Raw genomic sequence first — 25,158 nt, forward strand, 5'->3', positions numbered from 1 at the left:
GCTCTGGGAAAAAGACCTATACAAAACTTCCAACACCGACCACATCACTGTAAGGGAAAACACTGAAAATGGCTCACAAAGCAAAGAAATCCTGAACAAATATCTTTCCCCGCCAACCTCTCTCTTACAGTAGCTATCTTAGGTGTTAACACATTGTGAAATTTTTAAGTTGACAGTGTCCCTTTAAGCAATTCACTTCCCTTTTTGACTGCAGCTTCTTCTGTTCACCCTAGGATTTTTTTGTATCATCTACTTCTCCCTTTTATCTGTCACCTGCTTCCGCCTCGTTACTATTCTTTCCCGTCTATGTTCCCCCTACTTCCCAGGCTTCACAATGAGCAGCTTTGGTTTCAGAGTTTGCAATCAGGCACTGGGCTGTCAAGCCACTCCCTGTCCCCAGGCATTGTCTTAACTGGCAAAAAGACAAAGTGAGGAAGCAATGAAGCCCTAGATCAGCATTAAACCATCCCCAACTTTTCACATTGCTGCAGGCTAGAGGGGAAGGGGAGTCTGAAACCACAGCTGAAAACACCGAGGAGGGGGGAGAGGGGGAATAAGTAGCTACTTTTCATGAGAGGATCTGAAATTGCGCCCACCTTCAGAGCTCGCCTGTCCTGTGATGGCCTAAGGCTATTGCTGTTCTAGCACTGCTGCTGCAGGATAGCTTTTTCCTAAATGGGGTGAAGTATTATTGTGGGGTTTCTTTTTAAGGGACACAAAATGCAAGTGACTGTGCAGCAAATCTAAAATAACGAGGATTGAGGTCTGGCCTGCAAATGGCAACCTTCATTTTTTATAAATATTTATAGCAGAATGATTGACAAGTGTTATTGTCTCCTGTTTTGTTTGTGATTTAAGGGCAATAAAGGACTCGTCTATTCTGGATCTTTAAGCAATTTGAGTCCCATCTTAATTTAGGTCATGATCCTGCAAACACTTATGCATGTACTCAACTCAGAGCATGAAAACAGTCTCGTTGATGGAACAACAAGCAGACATGATTGGTCAGAGTTACGAACACTTTAAACTACCCCCGAGGTTCAGGACAGCCATTTTCTGCTAACATCTGGAATGTACTGCATTTTCAGTTATGCCCCAAAAAGGTTGGTATGAAAGGAAATAGATCAAGTTAAGTATGTTTGTCTTTAAAAAAAAGTTCCAATACAAAACTGTCACTTTAAAGACACTTTCAGACAGGTAATCAGCCAAAGATAACAGAATATGAAGACAGCAACTAGAATACCGGTATCGTCTTAGAGATGTTATAACCAAGACTGCACTTACCTTGGGTTCCCACTAGTACCATTGGGATTTCACTAGTGTTACGATAGTTAGCCATACGACTGTAGTAGTGGTAAACTGTCTGGAAGCTTATTTCATCTTCCAAGCTGAAGACAAATATAACAGCATCGACCCACATGGCAAACTACAGAGGAAAAAAAAAGGAGGGGGGGGAGAGAGATTCAGTGGGAAAGCAGTGAGCAGTAGTCAATAAAATTAGCGGGATTATCCTGTGCTGAAGGGAGGGGAGAAAGAATGCTGCATTCGGGAAATATAACCATTAACACTATTAACTCAACTTGCTTTTTAATTTTACAGGGAGTTTGGGGCATATGAAGGTAAGGGTTTAATACATGTATTATAATATTGGCTTGAATCAGGCAGAATCTGGGAGACAAAATGTATGCTATTAATTCTAGGTATATTCTAAGTAGTAACTGGTTTTTGTTACATAGAAAAATTGGGAATGAAATGAGCTTGCCTTTGCACTTGTGAACGACAGGAATATTTGAAAACAGGTATCTAGAAATGAAAGGTTAGTGCAAAAACCTATTACGTTACTTTCCGTTCATCCCTTAATATATGTATTTTGATTTCTTAACTAGCATCAGCATTGACATTCAAAGCACAACACTTCATTCAAGGGTTTACAAGTTTACCCACTAAATTTCAGATCTGAGCAAAATCTCAAATATTGCTTGCATTTCTTTTATATTCTAAAACTCAAATTTTAAGATATCTGAATTTGCAAATGCCATAATTATAGAAGTTTAAGTAAAATGATTATGCCTTAGGTTTTGTAGTGGGAAAGGGAACTGATTTTCCCTGGTGTCGTAAATCTACTGAAGGAGAGGCACTTCTGTGCCCAGGTAAGGCTTAAAACAACCATATCTGTAGGGAAAATTTCAGATCACAAGTACTACTTAGAAATATTAAAAGAAACTAACATGGCAGCAATTCATCTTGGTTATAGATTGCCGGAGGATTTCTTAAGCTAATAAATAGCATGTGTTATAATTATGTCCATTCCAAGACTAAAGTTTCCATCAATAATACAAAGCTAACCAGCTGCAACCTAAAATAAGACACATTATCTCTTCATAGTTATTAGTCATATTACTATCATACATACAGAACCAATCTAGCCAGGGCCCCCCTGTACAAATACATAGCAAAAGGTAGATGCTGCTGCAAAGAGAAGACTAGGCAAATAAATAACATCACCTACTTCTTATCTAGCACTTTTCATCAGTAGATCTCAAAGCTCTTTACAAAGCGGGTCAACCTCACGATCACCATTTTACAGATGGGGAAATGGAGGCACAGAGGCGAGGTGACTCACCTAAGGTCATCAAGTGTCCGAGCGGGAATAGTACATGAGTTTCCTAATCTCCACTCCAATGCTCTATCCACTGGACAACACTGCCTCTATGCTCTCCATAATTAGCGTATTTTATGTTTAGATATATGTGTTATGCATTATTGTTCTCCTGGGTTTATGCCCATTGTTACTTCAGTATTTCTAAGTCTTGCAATTTTAAGTTTGCAATGCTTCACATTTTTTAAAAGTATCAGTTTCTAGGATCATGTGATTATCCCTGTTTACACTGAAAATTTCCTAGCTTTTATGGTTGTGGGGAGTGGGGGGGGGGGGAAGGTTGAAAACATGAATCCTCAAGGCTCAACGCTCAGAAAGAAAATAGGAATCCACAGGCTATTTTTGGGGCGTGTGTCTTATTATTTCTATTAAAAGAATTTATACACATTAAATGATTATGAACCATTTGAACACTTCAACACACCTGGATGTCTTTTCACTTAGGAACATAGAATCATAGAATATCAGGGTTGGAAGGGACCTCAGGAGGTGATCTAGTCCAACCCACGGCTCAAAGCAGGACCAATCCCCAATTAAATCATCCCAGCCAGGGCTTTGTCAAGCCTGACCTTAAAAATATCTAAGGAAGGAGATTCCACCACCTCGCTCGGTAATGCATTCCAGCGTTTCATCACCCTCCTACTGAAAAAGTTTTTCCTAATATTAAACCTCCCCCACTGCAACTTGAGACCATTACTCCTTGTTCTGTCATCAGCTACCACTGAGAACAGTCTAGAGCCATCCTCTTTGGAACCCCCTTTCAGGTAGTTGAAAGCAGCTATCAAATCCCCCCTCATTCTTCTCTTCCGCAGACTAAACAATCCCAGTTCCCTCAGCCTCTCCCCATAAGTCATGTGTTACAGTCCCCTAATCATTTTTGTTGCCCTCCGCTGGACTCTTTCCAATTTTTCCACATCCTTCAAGGTGTAAGAACAGCAAAAACTAATCTTTGCAGTTCTCAAGACAGATACTTAATAAGCCAACCCCCTACAATGTATTGCCAATGCTGTATTGTGCTAATACACAATATATGGAGCAAATGTTCAACGCTGTCAATGTGTGCGAGCTGAACTGTTGTCAGAACTGGAAGCCTAATGAAAAGCATGAGAGGTACAAAAACTGTGGAGGAAGTCTAGCTGGTGGATTTTAATGTATAATTAATCTCATACCATGGAATCAATTGTATTCTGCCCAGAATTCTTGCTTGCAGCACTGATATTCTTAAAGAATAATTTATGAGATGAATGGTTTCTGTAGAATGTATTAAAATTTATTGAAACCAGTGTACAATGGTGGAAAGGTATTCCATCTATTAACGGTTATGAGATACACCAAAGGAGGCTATTTATAAAATAGCTCTCTTGGGTAACTTTTTTTTCTGGTTGTGTGTGTGTGTGTGTGAATAAAGAGAGAGAAATAATTTACACACCATCTTAAGTAATTTAATGTTATGAAGGTGCCATGTTAACAGCCCAGAAACTGAACTCTTTGAAAAACAGCACGGGCAATGGCAAATTCAAGCTTCCCTTTCATTTCCTTACTAATGTGCTTCAAATCCCACTGTGGCAAAGAACAGCTCTCTGGGCAGAGCGGGCAGTTCAATTTCATATGCATTCAGTGTCTTGAATGGCACCAAAGGCATCCATTTTTATTTTTTTAATTAAGGTGAACACTTGTTCAAATGAGGCCAAAAATCACACTAGTAACCTAGAAACTGTATCCCAGAGCAACTATCATGAGCCATCCAAATCCCTCCTAACTGTTGTGTTTTATCATAGGAGACTTGAACAGTTTTGTGGTAGGTCAGGAACAACTAAAATCATGGCTGGCGAGCTATGGAAATGGCGATTTATTCATTATTGGTATGCTTTAAAAAGGATGAGGATGAAAAGCAGACTACCATCACCTGACCAATAGTACATATTTCACTCGGATTTTATCCTCAAAAATGAGTTATTTTTAAAATTGTTTATGTATTAACTTGGCACAGAAAAAATGCAAAGCAAAAAACAGTAATTGTCCTTTACTACACCTTTATCATGGATTTTCATACTTTTGTTTAGTCTACAATATAAACCTTCATTTTTCAGGGCATAAGTCAAACTCCAAATCGAGGGGTTAGAAAAGAAAGTTCTTTGTAGGCAATTTAATCTATAATTGCCAGCTTCAGGGTTTTTCACCTTCATCTGAAGCTTCTTGTATTAGACAACTGATCGGATCTGGAACACCAATTCCCAAACTCCAAGTTCCCTTTTCTGCGAGAGGACTGGAACAGTGACATCACAATAAGCTGAAACATGAGCAGTAGTTGGCACTTAAGAAAGAAGAGAATGTCTAGGCACTTCTAAGATTCACTTCAACTGCGGCAGTGGCTTCCAACCTATTTACCATTCTGGGCTCCATGTGCACCCCACAAGGTGTTATGTGGGCCGCATCCCATACTACCCGTATGGCCCTGAGGATGTCACACGGGCTGCAGCTCACCTGTGGGCCGGAGGTCGAGACCCACTGAACTGAGGACTGGGAAGGCTGCCGCACAGGTTTCTGCCTATTGTGAAGTCACATCCCTTTTATTCCTCCATTAAAAAGAATATTCCTAACAAAAACAAAATAGAAAAACCCTATAAAACCCAAAACTTTATCAGGCCATCACTGTGAATCAAAGGAAAAGAGAAGGTTACAAACAATGTTTTCCTTCAGATGTTCCACTTCCATCATAGAAATTATCAATATTAATTTGTCCAGAAATAGTATTTCGGTTTATTCTGTGAATTAGATATATGAGAAAATCACAACAAATTAGATCTTCTCTGTAACAATATTACATGACCAAATTATAATTAAAACAACTTAAGAAGAGAGATTACTTCTGTAGACATATATTTTGTTCCTACAAAATACTGACTGGCAAACAGGAAGAAAATGTACATTCTGATACGTATTATGACTTTTATGAAATGCTTTGTTGGACACAAATTCTGATAATTTCAATTTAATATTTGGTATTTATCTGTCAAATAATAGTTTTGTAGCAGCACTAGATACAATGAAAACACTGCTTTGGGTGCCATGTCCTAAATTCTGCATCTATAACCACTGTGTGTGTAGTTGTATTAAGTGAACACACTACAAGAAAAACAGTTTTTTGGTAGATTATAATACACACACACACTACATATATATATAGCATGTGTATTATAATCAACTTTTATATACACATATAGGCTGTTGTAAACACGTTTCTCAGCCAAGTTATTCACACTGAGCGTTAAGTAGTTTGGCTCTCTCTCTTACCTCAACACAGGTAGGTTTACCTCACAAGATCCCAGCTGAATTAAGTAAGCCTGTCTTTTGTTTGTAATTTCCCTTAAGGGCTTCTCCTCTAAGTCTCCTTCATTCCTCTGCCTAACCTCTTCTCTTCTCCTTTGTCTAAACTTCTTCCACAATGCTTTAATCCTCCCATGGCTAATGGGCAATAGTGGGACATTGAAACAGAAGATGCTGATGTTGCTTGCAACACTACATTCAGCTCTTTGGCAGCAGAGCAGCTCCTGCTGCTTATTCTTTGAAGCTGCTCCATCACGAACAGCTGAGGGGAGTGAGGCCAGTAGATTCTATTTAGCAACCCTGCTAATAACCAGGTAAAGCAGAGGGTCTGAATCATAGAATATCATGGATGGAAGGGACCTCAGGAGGCCATCTGTCCAACCCCCTGCTCAAAGCAGGACCAATCCCCAATTTTTGGCCCAGACCCCTAAATGGCCCCCTTAAGGATTGAACTCACAACCCTGAATTTAGCAGGCCAATGGATCTGTCCTCGTAGCCCCAGACACACAGACTGTAGCCAGAGTTTCACCATATGTACTAATGCCCATATGAGCATATGCTGACAAAAAATTTTAATGGTTTCAACTTGTATCATCCCAGAGTATGAGAACCAGAGAAAAATGACCATCTGTCTCCTCTTCAGAGTTATCAAAATCCTGGGTGCAGTAGAACAGCCTTCTACAGGACAAAAGAAGTTAAATAAACGTTCAGTAACCAAATAGGAAATGCATAAGATTACAATGGCGCCCTATTGAGGCCTGGAGAGCTAGAGACAGCCTCACAACACTACAAGGAAGAAGCAGTAGAGATGAGGCAGAATGAGGAAGAAGGACAAAGATTTAAAAGCAGACACTTCTAACACATTTCAGTGTGAGTACATCTGCTATGATAATATTATGAAAGGACTTAATCACATACTTCAATCAATTCCTTTTATATGAACGTTTAATAAAAATGTAATGTAGTGTAGTTACCTGGTCAGTGAATCAGCTTTGTAGCCCTGAATTGTGCATGATAAGTCCACATGTTCTATGTTCCTCCAGTTTATCAGAGTGAAATTTACAACTTAAACCATTTTTGTAAGTACCAAAGAACCAATTTTCAACTGAGGATGTTTAGTATTGCCCCAGAGACCATCACTATTAATTAATTATATGTAATTTTAAAATACAAAGATGACTTTACACATTCAAGCATATGGAAATTCTCCCCCAAAAAGGTAGATTTAAATGACATCTCCATTTTCATCAGGCTGTTGGAAAAGGTGGGGCAATGAGCCAGCTTTGCTTTCAGGTTAGGTGACCTGAGCAGATTGCGATATAGCTTGTTCACATCAGGAGTAATACATTCTGCTGCCTTCATAGGAGGGCAATCAGTGCATTCTGTTTTGAGTTACGTGAGCAAGTTTTAATCCATCACATTTATATTCTTAAAGACATTTAAAAACTTCCTATGAAAACATCAAGTTTTCTCAACCTACTGACTTAATTCTTTGCACTTTTTCTTATACCAAGTGAGATATAATTTTATTAAAGTTATTCATGTTCATGATCTATAGTCTAGCCTAATAAAACTCTAAATGCAATACTCACCTGTGCCTCTGGAGGGCCCCCTTCATCTCTAATCAGCAGCAGATAGCTTTGTCCATCAACTACTATCTCCTTCTTGAATCTCCCACCTGTCACACAAAGTAACTCATTACACAAAAGAAAAAGTAAAACACAAACAAAGGCTTCACTTGTGGAAAATAATATTTCTAAGACTCTCGCATAAGCATTATGTATTAATTACAAACGTAGCTCAAATCTATAAAGTTTCATGGATGCAAGACTTATTTAGGAAAGCTAACTCAATTACATATTTTTAAGGAGTTATAAGTCTGATTGAGAAGCATATTTCAAGGGCTCTATTCCACATGCTGCTTAAGAAAATAAGAGATTGTTAAAAATTTTGATAGCTAGTATATGAAGTAAAGTCATTTTGTCCACAATCCAGATGTGGTTTAAAATAGTAATTTTGGGAAATGCAAGTGTCAACAAAATGGTATTAATCTGAAGTTACATACAATACTGAATTTTCACATTACCTCATATGAGAACTAAAATAATTAAGCTACATACACCCTTTATTTTTCCTCAAGAGAAGCCCAGTTCTTAAAAGTCAACATTTAACATTATGAAAATGGTATTCTCTACTCACAAGTCACAATTAGGGAAAGGGTGCTGAAACACTACACGTTAGACAGAAGAACTACAACGATGGCACTTCCGTGAGATGTACTAAACTATGAAAGAAGTGCTGTACCATTTACTAACAGAATGAATTAGAGACTTATTTTGGGTTAGAGATAAAATGGTAGAAGCTACAAAACCTTCTCTGAAGCAAGAACGATTTCTGGGCTTCAAATACATATTTTGAAAGGAAATGGAGTATTTAATGTTTGTGAAGACCAGGGAACTGGCACTTCAGAAACTGACCTCTTCAACAGTCACAGATTAAATGAGGCATGCAGCTGCACTGTAAGTTTCCTCACCACTGCCCTGGTCAATGACATCAAGTCTGACCTGCAGGTGGGATAGGGATTACCCTTCCCTTGGTTGAGAGGTGTTTCAGGCACCATGCTGTTTCTCATGACAGACTCCAGATAATACCAGATTACATTTAGGTTTCTGAGCCTGACTGAGCCTCAACCAAGATTAGCAAACCTGGTCCATTTAAGGCCTTAGGATGGATTTATACTCTGCTCCTAGAAGTGAAAGCATTCTTATCTTACTGACTAAGCCACACAAGCCTTCAGCCTCTATGCATAATGCCTTCCAATTAACCCACATCTGAGTTCAACAGGCAAAGATATGCTAATAGTATAATGTTATTGGTATAAGATGTGTCTAGTTTTTCCTCTTGTATTAAAACTTAGGCTACTTCCAATTAGAACTCTTCCTCATCTTGTTTTTAACCTAATTTCGCAACTCTACTTTTTCTTCATAAACTTGTCATAGGAGTAAAACTGAAAAATACTTTATAAAAAATATTTCATATGAAAGTGACCTACTGAAATAAGTGTTCTTATAGAAGAGCATTCACCTCAAGTCTTTTGTGTATCATTCTTCAAACAACAAACAGAAAGGCCAGCATGCAGAAGCCAGCAATAATCCTTTGAAACTAACAGAACTCTGAATGGAATTCAGGGAAATGATACAAAATTAAACACTGGCTACTTCAGACTCACCTTTTTCCCTTTCTTGATTGCTACATCTCTATATGAATAGATAATTGCTTGATTTGCTGAGATTACTGAACAGCTTGATTCAGTATTTAAGATAGCTACAAATCTCAGTAAAAGTGGCTAGAACATAGTTTTTTCTTTATACTTCATTACATATAGCTCAGGAGCACCAGTAAAATCGTGGGAAATATCGATTTGTCTGATCATCACACTGTACAAAACTGGGATCCACTGTAGCTCAGAACAGCTTTTGGTTAGCTGGATTAAGCCTCCGGCTCCCAAAATCAAGTCCCAGACAAAAATCCTTTCAAGCCCATCATTAATAGAATTCTAAAAATAAAATTAAATGGATCAAAGAAAGCTGACCATCTTAGATCATCAAGTCTGAATTTCCATTAATCTCATTATTTTCCTTTGAAAAAAAATATAATAAAGTTTACCAAAAAAGACCTTATCAGCTTAGTAAAGAATTAATAGAATTCAATATTGTAAATGCTCAATATATACTCCTCTGGGGACATGTAAATTTTTAAGCTCTAAACAACTGAATGCCAAGGTCATGTAGTTTGATGTAAAGTGAAGATTCTGAACAATTGTTGCAGCAGCCCTCAGTTTTCAGCCTTCCCACCTTTTAACAGTAAATATTTGAACTCTGAACAGGCTAACTGTAAAACAGTTAATGAATACCCATTTGAAGAAAGAGCATCCATCTAACTCCTGATCCATAATTTATTCACTCTTGTGGGGGGGAAAAAGTCTTGGGCCACGTAGACCTCAATGCATTTTCACATACTCTCCATAGGTTAAATACAGACAAGAGGAACATAGGCTTACGTAGAGAATTACAACCCAGTAAGTGTGTACAGTAAGTAGGTAGTAAGGAGAACGTGGCTGCAACCACCATAGAGAGAGATTTCACTTATCTGTAAAAGCAGCAAAGAGTCCTGTGGCACCTTATAGACTAACGGACATATTGGAGCATGAGCTTTCGTGGGAAAGTGGGTATTCATGCTCCAATACGTCTGTTAGTCTTTTAGGTGCCACAGGACTCTCTGCCGCTTTTACAGATCCAGACTAACACGGCTACCCCTCTGAAGCTTCACTTATCTGGACTGCCACTTCTCCCTATCATCTCAAGTGGCAGCTGCAGTTTACTAGCATTGAACTGGGAGAACCTAATATCCTTAAAGGTGTCTGATACATCTAAGTTTCATTTTGGGGGAAGCAGAAGAAAGAAATCAACATGTGACAAGGCGATGTACAGGGGTAACCAAAATTACTGACCCTCCGAGCCACATACAACAATCTTCAGAAGTTTGAGAGCCAGGGCGCACCTGCCAGGCTCCACGCCCTGGCAGGCATCTCCTGCAGGGCCGAAGCCCCGAGACACCCCTCCCCGCTAGGTGGAAGCGAGAGGCGACGTGTGGTGGGAGCACGTGGGGTCACATGCTCCCCACCCCAGATTTTTGCCAGGGTTTGCTGGCCCCATTCAGTCGCATGGTGCCGCCAGGCCTCCTCCCTGTGCAGCAGCTGCTGGAGCCAACAAGCTGGGAGCTGTGGCCATAGGAAGAGGCAACAGCAAACACCTGGGAGCTGCACGTAAAGCCACTTCTTTTGCAGCAGCCCCTCCCTGCAGAGCTAAAGCAGGAGCCCCTCCCTGCAGCTCCCAGCTGTTTGCCGCTGCCTCTCCAGGAAGAGCTAACACCTGGGAGCTGCAGAGAGGGGCCACTGAGGATAAAAGGGAGGGTGTGCTTGCGGGCGAGAGTTAAGCTGTGTGTGTGTGTGGGGGGCGACGAACCTTTAAATTGTGCCCCCCCCCCCCGCCCCTCAGCAGGCACAAGCAGTCTCCGGCAGAAACCCCGGCCCCATCACAGGGAAGAATCCCTGAGCTCCCCCCCCACACCCTGAGTCTGGTAGATGGAGAATGGAGTGGGGCTCCACAAGCCGCACTAACTGTAAAAGAGCCGCATGCGGCTCGCGAGCCAGTTTGGCAACCCCTCAGTATGTATAATGTTATCCACAAGTTCTCATTTATTTAACAGGTTGCTTTTTTTTTCTTCCAAAACAACATATGCCATAAACCAGAAGTTGTTTGCAGTGTTCTTGTAGCTGTGTCGGTCCCAGGATACGTGAGAGACAAGTTGGGTGAGGCTATATATTTTATTGGGCCCACTTCTGTTGGTGAAAGAGACAAGCTTTCAAGCTACATAGAGAATTCTTTGGGACCTGAAGAATCTTCACTTTACACAACACTATATTACATTGCCATTCAATTACCTCCAGGACCTGAAGAGCTCCATGTAGCTCAAAAGCTTCTCTTTCACCAACAGAAGTGGATCTAATAAGAGATATTACCTCATCCACCTTGTCTCAGAAACCAAAAGGGCAGTTATTACAATTCTGTTTCTATTACTGCATTCCTACCTTACTTATATAAAATTTGCATCAATTTAATTAAGTAAATCATGCTAGAATGAACTCCAATACAATCAGTCTGGTACCCTGCCTTTAAAGTTGAGTACATTGGTTCCTTGGGAGTTATTTTAATCTTTTATTCCTTACACTTACATGCTAGTGCAACCATTTCCTATATTCCTGGAAAGTACAGCGATGACAAATCTTCAAATCAAAAGATCACATACAGAAAAGTTATTGAAGTAATTCTTAGATTTCTCCTAATTTGTTTCCAATTTTCATGCCATTTTAAGGCCTCTGTAGTAACTCATGATACTATGACAACTTGGATTTACATGTGGAAAGATGTAAGAAGGATTTACTTTCCTTGTAACCCTACCTTTCTGAAGTTATCTTGCCTGATTTTCACTCTGGGGGATCCTAGTTCTCAGTGAGAGACAGGAAAAACTCCCAGAGCATTTTAAGGTTTTCTGGTCTGCAGAGCTTAGGAGAACACACGATATACCTTCTACCAGTGCTCGCGATCCCCCGTAATTATTTGGAATCCTGGACCTGTGGATCCTCCCCTTAGGCTGTGGGGAGGTCCTTTAGCAGTCGGCCTGCTTCCACCCGCCCACTTCCTGGATCCCAACAGGACTAGTGCTCACGAATGCACTAGCATAGCCATCTAGTGTACTGGAACTTTCCAGTCAGTTTCTGATTGGGAAACAAGAGATTCCTCAAAAATGAAGCCAATTACAAAATAAATGTGACTGAAAAGTGAGAAACTCTAACCCTAAAAGGGTAAAAAAGGAAAACATTAGCCTACAAAAACTGACACACCTCAAATGAATGTTCATTCCATAACAGTTATTGGTGCAGGATTCTAATATCAGGATATAAGTAGTTTGAGGAGTTATTATTAACACAGAATTATTATTAACACAGTTATTATTAACACAGTTATTATTAACAACAGAACAAAAACAGAAAATATATTGATATTGGTCTCATTCAAATACTCATTTTTGGTTGGCTTTACGTTATAAATGACAGATAGGATTCCTCCCAAGATACCCCACCTACACAATTTAAAATCCTGAAGGATGCAGCCAGGAAAAAAAATTCTGAAGTTTGGCCAGCCCTAAGAGATATTCTAAACAGCTAAGTGAATAATAGAGTCTGGGCTCCCCTATTTCAGAAAGAGAAGGAATTCATCCCTAAACTCTAAATCCAAGCAATTACTGCTTTGTAAACACATGGAGCCAGGGCTACATGGCTACCCTCTTTCAACCTGTTTTGCAATGTTTATTAGAAAGATGGTCGGGGAAAGCCCTGTTAAACATACTGATCGATTCATGGACAAATAATCTTTGCTATCAGGCAGACCAGTGTAATTAGAAAAAAATACTACCGATGTAGTGACTTCAAAAGAAGTCACATCAGCTTTACAAGAAGAAAATCTTGTGAGGAGAAAGTCAGAGGATTGTTTGGAGGGATACTTCAGCATACAGGAAGTCTGAGTTCCAGATCAGTTTAAACAAGTGTTATCTTTCAACTTCAGTGTTATGACTGAAAATATTGCACAAGGCAAGAACTAGTATTTCTTCAGTCTCTTCAGAGCAGATTTAGGAAGTACTCACACAAGCCCATTTTTTCAAACCTGCACACCAACTTTTGCGTGCAAACATGTCAGTGTTTGTGCAAGTTATGTCTGCATGGACTCAGACTCAACTATTGTATATGTGAAAACTTCATGCATGCACTGAGAGATCTGTGTGCCTATCATAAACCACATATGCATGAAAGTGCTCATGATTAGGGAAAAATTAATAAACTATCTCTCACGCTCCCTTCCCCCATGTTGCACACAACTAAAATTCTAGGATAGTTATACAAGGCTAGAGTGTCAGTTAAAGGTGGCCAGCCATCTGACAAAGGGCCTGGCTTCAATAAATGTAAAACGAAAATAAATCCATGCATCAGCCACAGATTTGTCAGTCACGGTACAGGCCTGGCATGGATTAGAATATTGGGCTGAAGAGATCAGGGCAGGCTTGTTAACCTAATTTCTATTTTTGTCTTATTTCAAGCACGGTTTGGTTTGAGAAGCACCTGGAGGAACTCTGTGTCCCTTGTTGGAATACTTAGTTTAACATGCCTATGTTACAGAGTAGCAGCCGTGTTAGTCTGTATCTGCAAAAAGAACAGGAGTACTTGTGGCACCTTAGAGACTAACAAATTTATTAGAGCATAAGCTTCAGTGGGCTACAGCCCATTTCATCGGATGCATAGAATGGAACATATAGTAAGAAGATATATATATACATACAGAGAAGGTGGAAGTTGCCATACAGACTGTAAGAGGCTAATTAATTAAGATGAGCTATTATCAGCAGGAGAAAAAAAACTTTTGTAGTGATAATCAAGATGGCCCATTTAGACAGTTGCAAGAAGGTGGGAGGATACTTAACATAGGGAAATAGATTCAATATGTGTAATGACCCAGCCACTCCCAGTCTCTCTTCAAACCCAAGTTAATGGTATCTAGCTTGCATATTAATTCAAGCTCAGCAGTTTCTCGTTGGAGTCTGTTTCTGAAGCTTTTCTGTTGCAAAATTGCCACCCTTAAGTCTTTTACTGAGTGGCCAGAGAGGTTGAAGTGTTCTACCAGTTTTTGAATGCTATGATTCCTGATGTCAGATGTGTATCTCTATGCAAAAGAATAAATGCCTAGTAACAAAGAATGTACGTCACACTTACAAGGTGGGAGACAGTTCTTCTTGAATTCAGTGACACATGAAAGTCCTTAGAGGCTCGTAGCAGATAATCAATTGAACATGAGCTCCCAGTGCAGTATTGTAGCTAAGAGGGCAAACATGATCCTAGGATGTACAAGCAGGAGAATATCAAATATGAACAGGGAGATAATGCAGTATACAGAGTTTATACTAAGGAGACCATTACTAGAATACTGTATCCAGTTCTGGTATCCACGCTGCAAAAGGAACGTGGGACAAATCAGAAAGGCATGCAGGAAAAAAAAACCCTACAAAACAGATTCAAGGTTTGGAAAACATGCCTCATAGATTTAGCTTCTTTAGTCTCACTATTTAGATTGTCCAAGAGCAGATTTAGAAGTAACTTGATCACAATCTACAAATACCTACAAGGGAAAGATTTCAGACAGTAGACGGTTTTTTATCAAGCAGAAAATGGTTTAACAAGACCCAATGACTGGAAGCACACTAGAAACAAGCAGCAAATTTAACAGGAAAGGTAATTAATGACTGGAAAAAACTTACCTAAAGATGTGCTGCTTTGTCCATCACTTGCCGTTAAAGTCAGCTCTTGGTGTCTTTGTCAAAGATATGCTATCACTCATAAGTTATGAGCTTGATGTAAAAAATATTGTGAAGGTTTTTTGGCCTGTGTTATATAGGTCTTCAGACTAGATGATCATAATGCTCACACCTGGCTTTAAAATCTATCTATCTGTTTACATTCTCTCATGAGCCAGCATCCTCTGTCGCTGCAGGATGTCATCATTGCTCTCTGGGAATGTGTTTTGATTCTAAAGGATGAGTGAGGCTCATTCCTCTCATATAGTCCCCATTCAGCAAAATGGAGACTGAAGTTTTCATACCCTTTGCATGTAGGTGATATAAGATTAAGAAAAGGCTAACTCTTCAGAAGGGACTTATGCACATTCTGTAGATTTACAGCCCCTGCACATATCTAACTTAAGCCCTAACCTCTCTGATGGATGTGATGGCCTCAGATAGAGTGACTGCTGCACTGTTCCCTGGGTCCTATGGTAAAAGACGTTGACATTGGAGAAAAATGTCACATTGTTTCCATTCAGAAAAGGTAGGCCTCAGAACCAATCTTGAGGGCCCATGGGTAGTATACTAAACACCAAGTCTCCTCACTGTGGCAATAGCTGTAAGAACAGCCACTTAAATAGACAAGCTGTTGAGGGACAGACTGCTCAATAGCGAGGTTGGGTGTTTGATGCACAGATAATTACCACAATTGAGTCCTGTGAACCTGCAGAAACATTTCATGTCCTAGTGGAAACAAGTTTGCCTTCCTCCACGGACTCCAGTAGGACAAACAATGCTGTTATTTGACATTTTAACATTGGACTCGTCCTCTAAAGGATAGCCCATCTTTAATTCTCAGATACTATTCACCTCTCGCATTGCTGGAGACAACCCCTGTTCTTTGCAACAGTACCTTAACCTTGTCCAAATTTTGAGTCATTGATGTCAGTTGAGGTCTTTTCTTGGAGGAGAATTTGGAGTCTTGTAGGCAAACAGATCAGAAGCTAAATTGTTCAGGGTTTTTTTGCAAAGGAAAAGAAACTGAGCAGGAGATTCCATTCAGCTACAGCTATTATCAGCTAAACCAATATATTCTGAGATCAAATCTCCCTTTTATGCAGTGTGCATATAATGATTATGGGTTTTTGTCTTGCTCAAACTCTAAGACTAATCTCCTGTTGCAGGTTAGGAGATCCATTTCTTCTCTACTTGTTCGGATCTGGCATAGCTGGCATGTTATCTCTCATAGCTAGGCTTGGAAGGATTAGATTTTTATTGGTAAATGTTGATTTCACCCCACACACACACACACAAACCAATGGAAAAAATATTTCCATTGACAATCATCAGAAATGTACAGATAGGCAAAAACAAATGCTGCTTGAGAATGTATTAGAGTTTGATTGAAGGCTATTTACTCTGTATATTTTGACATATCTTGACAATTTTTGTTTTAATAGTTGTGAAGCAGCAACTTTTTGAATCTCAACTTCTCATTAAATAATTGTCCGACCCCCTCGTTGCCCAACACTCCCCCGTCATTTCCCACAACTATAAAAATTTAAAATTGATTAAAAAAATTAAAAACTTCTTAAATGAACATTGATATTATCCGGTAAATTATACAAAAATAAAAAACAGTTACCTACCTTTCGTAACTGTTGTTATTTGAGATGTGCTGCTCGTGTCCATTTGAATTAGGTGTGCAAGCACTGCGTGCACAGCAGCCGGAAGGTTTTTCCCCTAACAGTAACTGTCAGGTTGGTCCGGACACCCCCTGGAGTCGCACCTTCATGGAGCTGTATATAGGGCCCCGCCAACGCACCACCACTTCAGTTCCTTCTTGCCATTCCACTCCGACAGAGGGGTTGGTGGGTGGGTATTGGAACGGACATGAGCAACACATCTGGAAGAACAAGCGTTACAAAAGGCAGGTAATCGTTTTTTCCTCTTCGAGTGATTGCTCATGTCCATTCCAATTAGGTGATTACCAAGTTTAAGTTTTGAAGGTGGGGTTGGAGCTCAAAGGTTCGCTGATTGCAGCACCACTCTGCCAAAGGCTGCATCATCTCTAGCCTGCTGAGTAATAGCATAATGCCAGGTAAAATATGTATTGATGACCACATCACAGCTCTGCAAATCTCCTGGGTCGGAACATGGGCCAGGAACGGCACTGATGATGCCTGCGCCCTTGTGGGGTGTGCTTTAAACGGAAGGGCGGGTACCTTCGCCAGATCATAGCATGCCCAGATACAGGACGTGATCCATGACAAAATCCTTTGGGAGACTGGAAGCCCCTTCATTCTGTCTGCTACTGCGACAAACAGCTGAATGGACTTCTGAAACAGTTTTGTGTGCTCGATATAGAAAGCTAATGCCCAGCGAACGTCCAATTAACAACATTTTTGCTCCCTGCTGCTTGCGTGCGGCTCAGGGTAGAAATCTGGAAGGAAGATATCCTGGTTAACATAGAACTGGGAGACAACCTTAGGGAGAAAAGCGGGATGCGGTCTGAGCTGGACTTTGTCCTTAAAGAACACAGTGTAAGGAGGCTCAGATGTTAGGGCCTTGAGCTCAGACACCCTCCTGGCTGAGGTTATTGCTACCAGGAACGCCACCTTATATGAGAGGTACAGCAAAGAACACATCACTAGCAGTTCAGAGGGTGGCCCTATTAGCCTAGATAGGACCAAGTTAAGGTCCCAGACCAGGATCAGCTGTCGTACATGAGGGTATAGTCTGTTGAGACCTTTTAGAAAACGACTCATCAAGGGTTGGCAAAGACCGACCGGCTCTCTATGCCTGGATGGAAGGCAGAGATGGCGGCCAGGTGGACCTTTATTGACAACAAGGAAAGACCTTTCTGCTTGAGGTGGAGGAGGCAGTCCAATATCATGGTATCGACGAACATGTTGGAGACGGGAGATATTGGGAAGACCAGATTGTGAATCTTTTCCATTTGGCTAGGTAGGTAGCCCTAATGGAGGGTTTTCTACTGCCCAGGACTTCCCGGACCGGACCCAAATAGGCAAGCTCCATTGGATTCAGCCATGGAGCTTCCACGCCATGAGGTGAAGCGACTCGAGGTTCGGGTGCTGGAGACGGCTATGATCCTGAGTTATCAGGTCCAGGAAGAGCAGTAAGTTCTATGGACACTTCCAGGAAAGGTGTATAACAGTGCTGGCAGAGCCAGGCTGGAACTATAAATATCACTGAAGCCTCATCCCTTCGAACCTTGAGGAGCACCATGTGAACAAGAGGTATGGAAGGGATTGCACACAAGAGGTGTCCCTTCCAGGGAAGGGGAAACGTATCTATGATGGAGCCCGGGCTGTGATTCAGGAAGGAGCAGAATTGCAGGCACTTTCTGTTGCGTTGCGAACAAGTCTATCTGGGGAAACCCCCACTGTTGGAAGATGGTATTTGCATCATCAGGGTGTAGGGACCACTCATGGCCATGAAAAGATCTGCTGAGATGGTCCGCCAACTCGTTCTGTACTCCAGGGAGGTACGACGCCTGCAGATTTATTGAGTGAGCTATGCAAAAGTCCCACAATCTGAAGGCTTCCTGGCACAGGGGAGAGGAGCTTCCCCCCCCTTCTGTTTATATAAAACACGCTGTTGTACTGTCCATCATAACCGATATACATTTGCCTTCCAGATGAACTTGGAATGTCTGACATGCCAGAAGGACTGCTCTCAGCTCTCTGACGTTGATGTGAAGTGAGAGCTCCACTTGGGACCAGAGGCCTTGAGGTCTCCCGGGTGCGCACCCCACTCCAACGCTGACATGTCCATCACCAACAAGAGGGATGACTGTAGTCTGGCTAAGGGAACATCTGCCCACACCTCCTGTGGTTTGAGCCACCATAGGAGAGAGTCGAGGACCAGATGAGGAAGAGTGAAGACTTTGTCTAGACCTTCCCGAATCGGCCGATATACCGAAGCCAGCCACTCCTGAAGAGGTCGGAGTCTCAATCTGGCGTCCTGTACCACATAGGTACAAGCAGCCACGTGTTCCAGAAGCTTTAGGCAATTCCTTGCTGTGGTAGTAGGGAACTGCCCGAGACTTTGTATGTCGTCGCACAGGGACTGGAAAGGACCATGAGATATGCCCTCGCCTGTGTAGAGTCCAATACTGCCCCTATAAACTCTATCCGCTGAACGGGAGATAGGATTGACTTCTGTACATTCAGTAGAAGGCCCAGGTCATCAAAAGTAGCCCTTATGAAGCTCACTTGCACCTTGGAGTGGCCCTTGCTTAGCCAGTCGGCAAGGTACAGAAACACCTGCATCTGACGCTTGAGTAGGAACATGGCCATGACTGTGTTTACCAAGTGAACACTAGTGCACATGGTAAACACTCGAGGAACTGCTGAGAGGCTGAAGAGAAGGACGTGAACTGATGATGACTGTGAATCTGAGGTAGCTTCTGAGGGACGACATTATTGAAATACGAAAGTAAGTGTCCTTCAAATCGAGGGCAGCATACCAGTCCCCCAGATCCAAGGAAGGGATAATGGGAGGCTAAAGAGACCACATGGAACTTCAGTTTCTTCATGAACTTGTTGAGATTTCGCAAGTCTTGGATGGGCTTGAGGCCACCTTTGGCTTTCGGTATTAGGAAATACCAGGATAGAACCCCTTGCCCTTCCGTTCCTGAGGAACCTCTTCCATTGCCCCCAGCATTAGAAGCAAGTGCACATCCTGCGTGAGGAGTTGCTCGTGAGAAGGGTCCCTAAAGAGGGACGGGTATGGGAGTCCTGAAACCTGTAAGCCAGGAGCTTCTTCTCATGGCTATCCCCGAGGCCATGGTGTGGGTGGCCACATCCACCACATCAAGGGCTGCCTGCCACAAAGCTTGAGCAATGAGCTTGCCCTCCTCTACTCAGGAGGAAAATTCTACCCTGGAGTCCTCTGGCAACAGCTCCGTAAATTTTGCCATTGCTCCACAGGAGTTGTAATACGGCCTGGTGGTTAGATATTCTGAGCTGGAGCTCTCTTGTGGAATAGAGTTTTCTCCCCAAAAAGTCCAGCTTTTCAGCCTCCCAGTTTTTGGGGGAGGGGCCCTGGTAGCCTTGGCACTCCTGCTCATTTGCTGCAGCTGCCACTAGGGAGTCCAGCAGGGGATGAGTATACAGGTACTCGAACCCCTTACAGGGAACAAAGTACTTTCGTTCGTTCCTCTTTGCCACTAATAGTTTTGGTAAGTGGCAGAGCAATATGGGAGGGACCAGAGGGAGCAAGACACCATGGGGTCTGATGTCTCAATGACCTCCTCTGCCTGGATCCCCATGTTCTGCACCTCCATCCTCAGCAGTTGTTGGAGCACCCTGCTCTCCTCCAGGACAGGGGCCGTCGATGTTCCTGCCACCGCCTCATCAGGCAAGCATGAGGACGAGGCCCTAGCTGGGAGCAGGTCCTGTTCCTTTACCCTCGGTGCTAACGGGATCTCTCGGCACCTGATCTTCTGGGGCAGTAGGTGCCAGCACGGGGAACACTTGGTCCTGCTGATACTCCAGAGGCACCAAAGCCAACCTGGAATAGGACCTCTGACTCTGGCCCTGGTGGAACAGCCACAGCGTCCAGAATGGACGCTAGGCAGAAGCCTGCCACTGATCAGGCCACGGTCTCAGATGAGGCTGCTGCCCATGCTTACCAGACCTGGATCTCCTGCTTCTCCTCTACCGGTAGGGGACTCTGTTTTGGAGGACAACAGAGGAGCAGTGCCCATTGGTGCCGGAGATTGATGCCGGGAACTTGGGGACCAGTGCAGCTCCCCTACGTGAGTGCTGGTGACCGGTGCAGCATCGTCACTGGCTTGCCCCTGGACAGCACCGAGGGTCTCACGGGTGCCGCTGAGACCAATGTAGGGGACCTATCCCAACTTGGAGGGGAGGGCAGTGCCGTCGGGGCGATGAGGTCCTTGGCCGCCTCGAATACCTCCAGCCTGGATGGCAGCTGCAGGTTGCAGCTCTCCCAGATAGGGGAGTGTTGTGGGCCTGGACTCGAGTGGCCCCTTGTAGGGACAGGAGTCAACGAGACCCTAGTCAGCAGAGCTGAACTCACGTAGCCTGACATGGGTCTCAAGGCAGCGGACTCCGTCTGTGCCAGTCTGGATGTAGGGGCGCGGCCCCTTTCGGGTCTCTTCTTATGGTCCACCGGGGAGTGAGAACGATGGTGCCTGCTGACCTGAGTGGAGCCCCTATGTGCGGAGCCTTGGCGGTGCCAAGGGTCTCTGGCAGAGTCCTTCCTCGGAGCCAATTCATGTGCTGCTGGTGCTGGCACACTGCGCACCGAAGATGAGGTGCTTGTTGTCGGCTCTGCCAATCCGGGATCTGAGTGTGGACAGAGAGCAGCCTCCATCAGAAGGATCTTGAGGCGCTAATCTCACTCCTTCTGAGTCTTTGGACGGAACCCCCTGCAGATCTTACAGCATTCTTTTTGGTGGCTTTCCCCCAAACACTTCAAAGAGGAAGTGTGGGAGTCACTTCTGGGCATAGACTTGCCACACGCTGCGCAGGGTTTAAATCCCAGGCACCAAGGCATGTCCCGGTACCAGGAACAAAAAAAAAGGGGGGGTAGCGGGGAGGGAGTACCCCCAAATGAAACTTATATAAAAAGCTACACTATACTATTAACTACTATTATAATCTAACTATATACACAAAGTTCAAAGACTGCTAAGAGAGATGCTTGCCGAAGCAAGAGATATGAGTGTTCCGGCTAACTGTCACAGGCGGTAAGAAGGAACTGATGAGGTGGTGGGTTGGCAGGGCCCTATATCCAATGCCATGAAGGCGCAACATCCGTCAGGTACTGCTAGGGGCAAAACCTTCTGGCTACCATGCAAGCGGCATGCGCACACCTAATTGGAATGGACAAAAGCAATCACTTGAAGAAGAAAATATTCTGCCAAGCCTAATCATAGTGTGGTCATCCCAACTGAGTAGCGATATTAAATGCTTCAAGGCCATTCCATATCACCCTGAACTCTTACTGCTTGATACTTTGACTATTCTCCTCTTTATGAAGTACTTTGCTCTGTTTCCACCAACAGAAGCACCCCACTAAGTGGGATGGGGGGAGAGAAAACCTTGTGTAGTGATAAACACCCATTTTTTCCATGATTTGTGTGCATAAAAACAAACATCTTCTGTATTTTCTACAGTATGCATCCGATGAAGCGAGCTGTAGCTCACGAAAGCTTATGCTCAAATAAATTGGTTAGTCTCTAAGGTGCCACAAGTACTCCTTTTCTTTTTGCGAATACAGACTAACACGGCTGTTACTCTGAAACCCACTAAGCTAACATCCTGTCTGGCTAAGCTACCGTGTGATATCTCAGGAACCTACTGATTTGGGATACCTTTTGCCACAAATGTTGCTATTAACTTCTGGTGACTCCTTTGCAACAGAAACCAATGTCTCAGGTAAAAGATCACTTGCACAGGAGTGGACCAATTCTTGTCTCATCTGTTTCTGACAAATCTGGTTGAACACGTGGTGGCTGCTGATGCATTTAGTATCAATAAAGCCATTTCAAAGTTTCTCCTCAATGATAAGTCCATACTTCTGGAAACCCACTGTTAGGAAATGTGGAGCTTTCCGCAGAGAAAAATACTGCATACTCCCCAAACCCACCATTATATTTGACATCTTGTTGGGAGTCTTACCAAGAGTCCAGGTTCTGAATAGGCTTAGGTCTTGTCTACAGTAGACTTAGCTAAAATTTTCCCATTGGTGGTAACAGTGACCATGGCTATCCTGTCTGGAGTAGCACCCCCACAATAGCAAATGTCAGTGGAACTGAACTGGTGGTAGCATCAGTGAGGAATTTGACAAAAAAGCCTAATTTATGCACAACTTTACACTCCCAGAGGCAATCCATATACATCGGGCATTACACACATTATAGCGCCAAGGCAGAAGCTTGTATTGCTCCTACCATAGATGTACTGGTTACGTGCTTAGTGGACATATAGGAGGACTTAGTGTCAGTATAAGGGGCCAGATTGAGATCTCTGGACAACTAGAGGTGTAAACCAGCATAGTCCCACTGGCTTCAATAAAGGAACATCGTTTTATATCATCTGAAAATCTGGCCCCTATTCGCTTAAATTTAAAAATATCTACAATTGTCCATGATTTGTTCAATGATGTTTAATCTCCCTACTTAATAGCTGACATAAAAGCAAGCACTAATTCTACACAAAGGTACCTGATACTGTTCTCTAGCTGCTTCTGTTGTGATGGATCAAAAAACGAAGCATTAATTGTTATCTTCCTGATCTCACTTCTATTCTCCTGTGAACCTTATTGTTTAGCCCTAACAAAGAGAAAAGGTGTTCATATTTAGAATATTAAATGTATATTTCATATCACACCTAAAATATTATAATTTCTATGACATTTACACAGATGTGTGTTTAAAAATCAGTGTCTCTTCTATCATGATGCACAAGAAACCTGCATGTGACAGTGATACCTAACTAGTGAATAACATAGGTTTGAGATGTTCAGTACTCTTCAGGGTTCAACCTGGCATGACTGCACAATATTTACCACCTTCTAAGGGGTATAAATTACAAGGCAGTAAACACCTGAGCACTGTGTACACTAGGGAGCACACCTGTACAGCTGGACCATTGCAAGAATATGTGTACAAAGTGTTCTAATATAGACAGGGCTTTAAAGAGTCCACAATACTAACTAGCACTGTGAATTAACACATTTTCTTCTGCCAAGTATTTTCAGTTTTGCAAAGAATTTAAAATAAGGGGGGAAAATGCACTTCTTCATTGCTGTAAGAAGCATATGCCCCAGACCCTGAAAACTGCTGCAACAATTATGACAATTTCCTGCCATATCTTGGACAAACCTTACTCAACTAAGTTTAATACCTTTGGGGTCCATTGTATTAAAAATGCAATTGTTTGTGTGTTATCGTGAGATTGTAGGTAGCTTCTCTAGGTGGAGGTGGTATGCTAATATAATTCCTCTGGTAATCAGCCCTTTTGAAAACACCCCCTGGTACCTCAAACTGGATTCTTTAGGACCAACGACAAACAACGGATTTTTGGACAAATAGCTGGTTCTGATCCAGCAAATAGACAGGCCCCCCATTCCACGGAGGGCTCAATCCTTAGGGAAGGCCTGGAAGGACCAACACCAACCAGAGCCCTTCTAGAGACTGGGGGGATGGGGTAGATGTCCTCTTGTAAGCTTATTCACACAAGTAGGTTCTTTTACAGTTTTCAATACGTTTTCTCTGTAGTGCTTTTACCTTATGCTTGCTTAGAAAAAAACTGTATAAAAACTTAAAACTTTTGGAAATGACTATTATTCTCTACAGAGAAAGCAAGCAGGCCTGTATAGACAGATTGTCTTTTGCTGTGAACAACAATGAAGGCAGGGAACTGTTCAGCCTGGAAGTACCCTGGTCAGGAGGGGGGAGGCATGGGTCTTCACTCCAGAAAGACACAGGCTGGGAAGCCAGAAGCCTGACTGAGAGCCCTTGCTTGGTCAGAGCAGTTGTCGTGACATCTACATGCAGACTCTACATGCTTTAAAAGTAAATATATTTTCTCAATGATGCATGTAATGCCTATTAACATGAATGAAGGCTGAATCTCTGACACCGTCTCTTTTTTTTGTTGGTCGGTTTGTCTAACAAAAAGGCTACCTGAACCTCCAGGAACTTACCTACCCTGAGGCCATCCCAAGTCTCCCACCTTCACGGTGTTGTCATAGCTCATGTAGACTGACCACTGACTTTTTAACAATGTCATCTGCACGAGCACAGTTCTACGACAGGATGAGAAAAGTGCCAGCAAGCATTCTTCACTAACACTTCCCTTGCTGCAAGTACTGGGAGAGCTGCAATGGTGGGACATTTTCAGAGACAGATCAGTGCAGTAGCAACCCAACTCAACCCCATGCTACAGCCAAATGCTCATAACCACATGCCTTCCTTTTTCAGGCTGTATTTAAAACTCATTTAACAGTTAAAATAAAAAAGTGGATGTAAACCACAGCTAGACAGCTTCCATTCCCCAGAGATTTTTCCAGCCATGCTTTCAACAACCCTCATTGAAATGGATTGTCTGCTCCTGATCCTAGTTTGCCTCCTTTCCATGAAGACCTATTACTTCTCTTGTATCACTGCAAATTTACATGATAATGCTAATCCTGAAACTGAAGTTTAGGTTGAAACAATTAAATGG

General features: G+C 42.4%; 1 protein-coding gene across 4 annotated transcripts in view; it reads right to left on the bottom strand.

Annotated features, from left to right (window-relative positions):
* AGAP1 (ArfGAP with GTPase domain, ankyrin repeat and PH domain 1) overlaps positions 1-25,158 on the bottom strand; it is a 680,051-nt gene that overhangs the window by 386,858 nt on the left and 268,035 nt on the right. For all 4 annotated transcript variants that reach the window (XM_074968160.1, XM_074968159.1, XM_074968162.1 and 1 more), the window contains 2 exons: positions 7,579-7,664; positions 1,285-1,426 (listed from right to left, as the gene is read on the bottom strand). In XM_074968160.1, the coding sequence (XP_074824261.1) occupies positions 1,285-1,426; positions 7,579-7,664 (228 nt within the window). The remainder of the gene's footprint in view (positions 1-1,284; positions 1,427-7,578; positions 7,665-25,158) is intronic.

Source organism: Natator depressus, chromosome 11, assembly GCF_965152275.1.
Source record: "Natator depressus isolate rNatDep1 chromosome 11, rNatDep2.hap1, whole genome shotgun sequence".
In the NCBI taxonomy this organism is placed as follows: Eukaryota; Metazoa; Chordata; order Testudines; family Cheloniidae; genus Natator; species Natator depressus.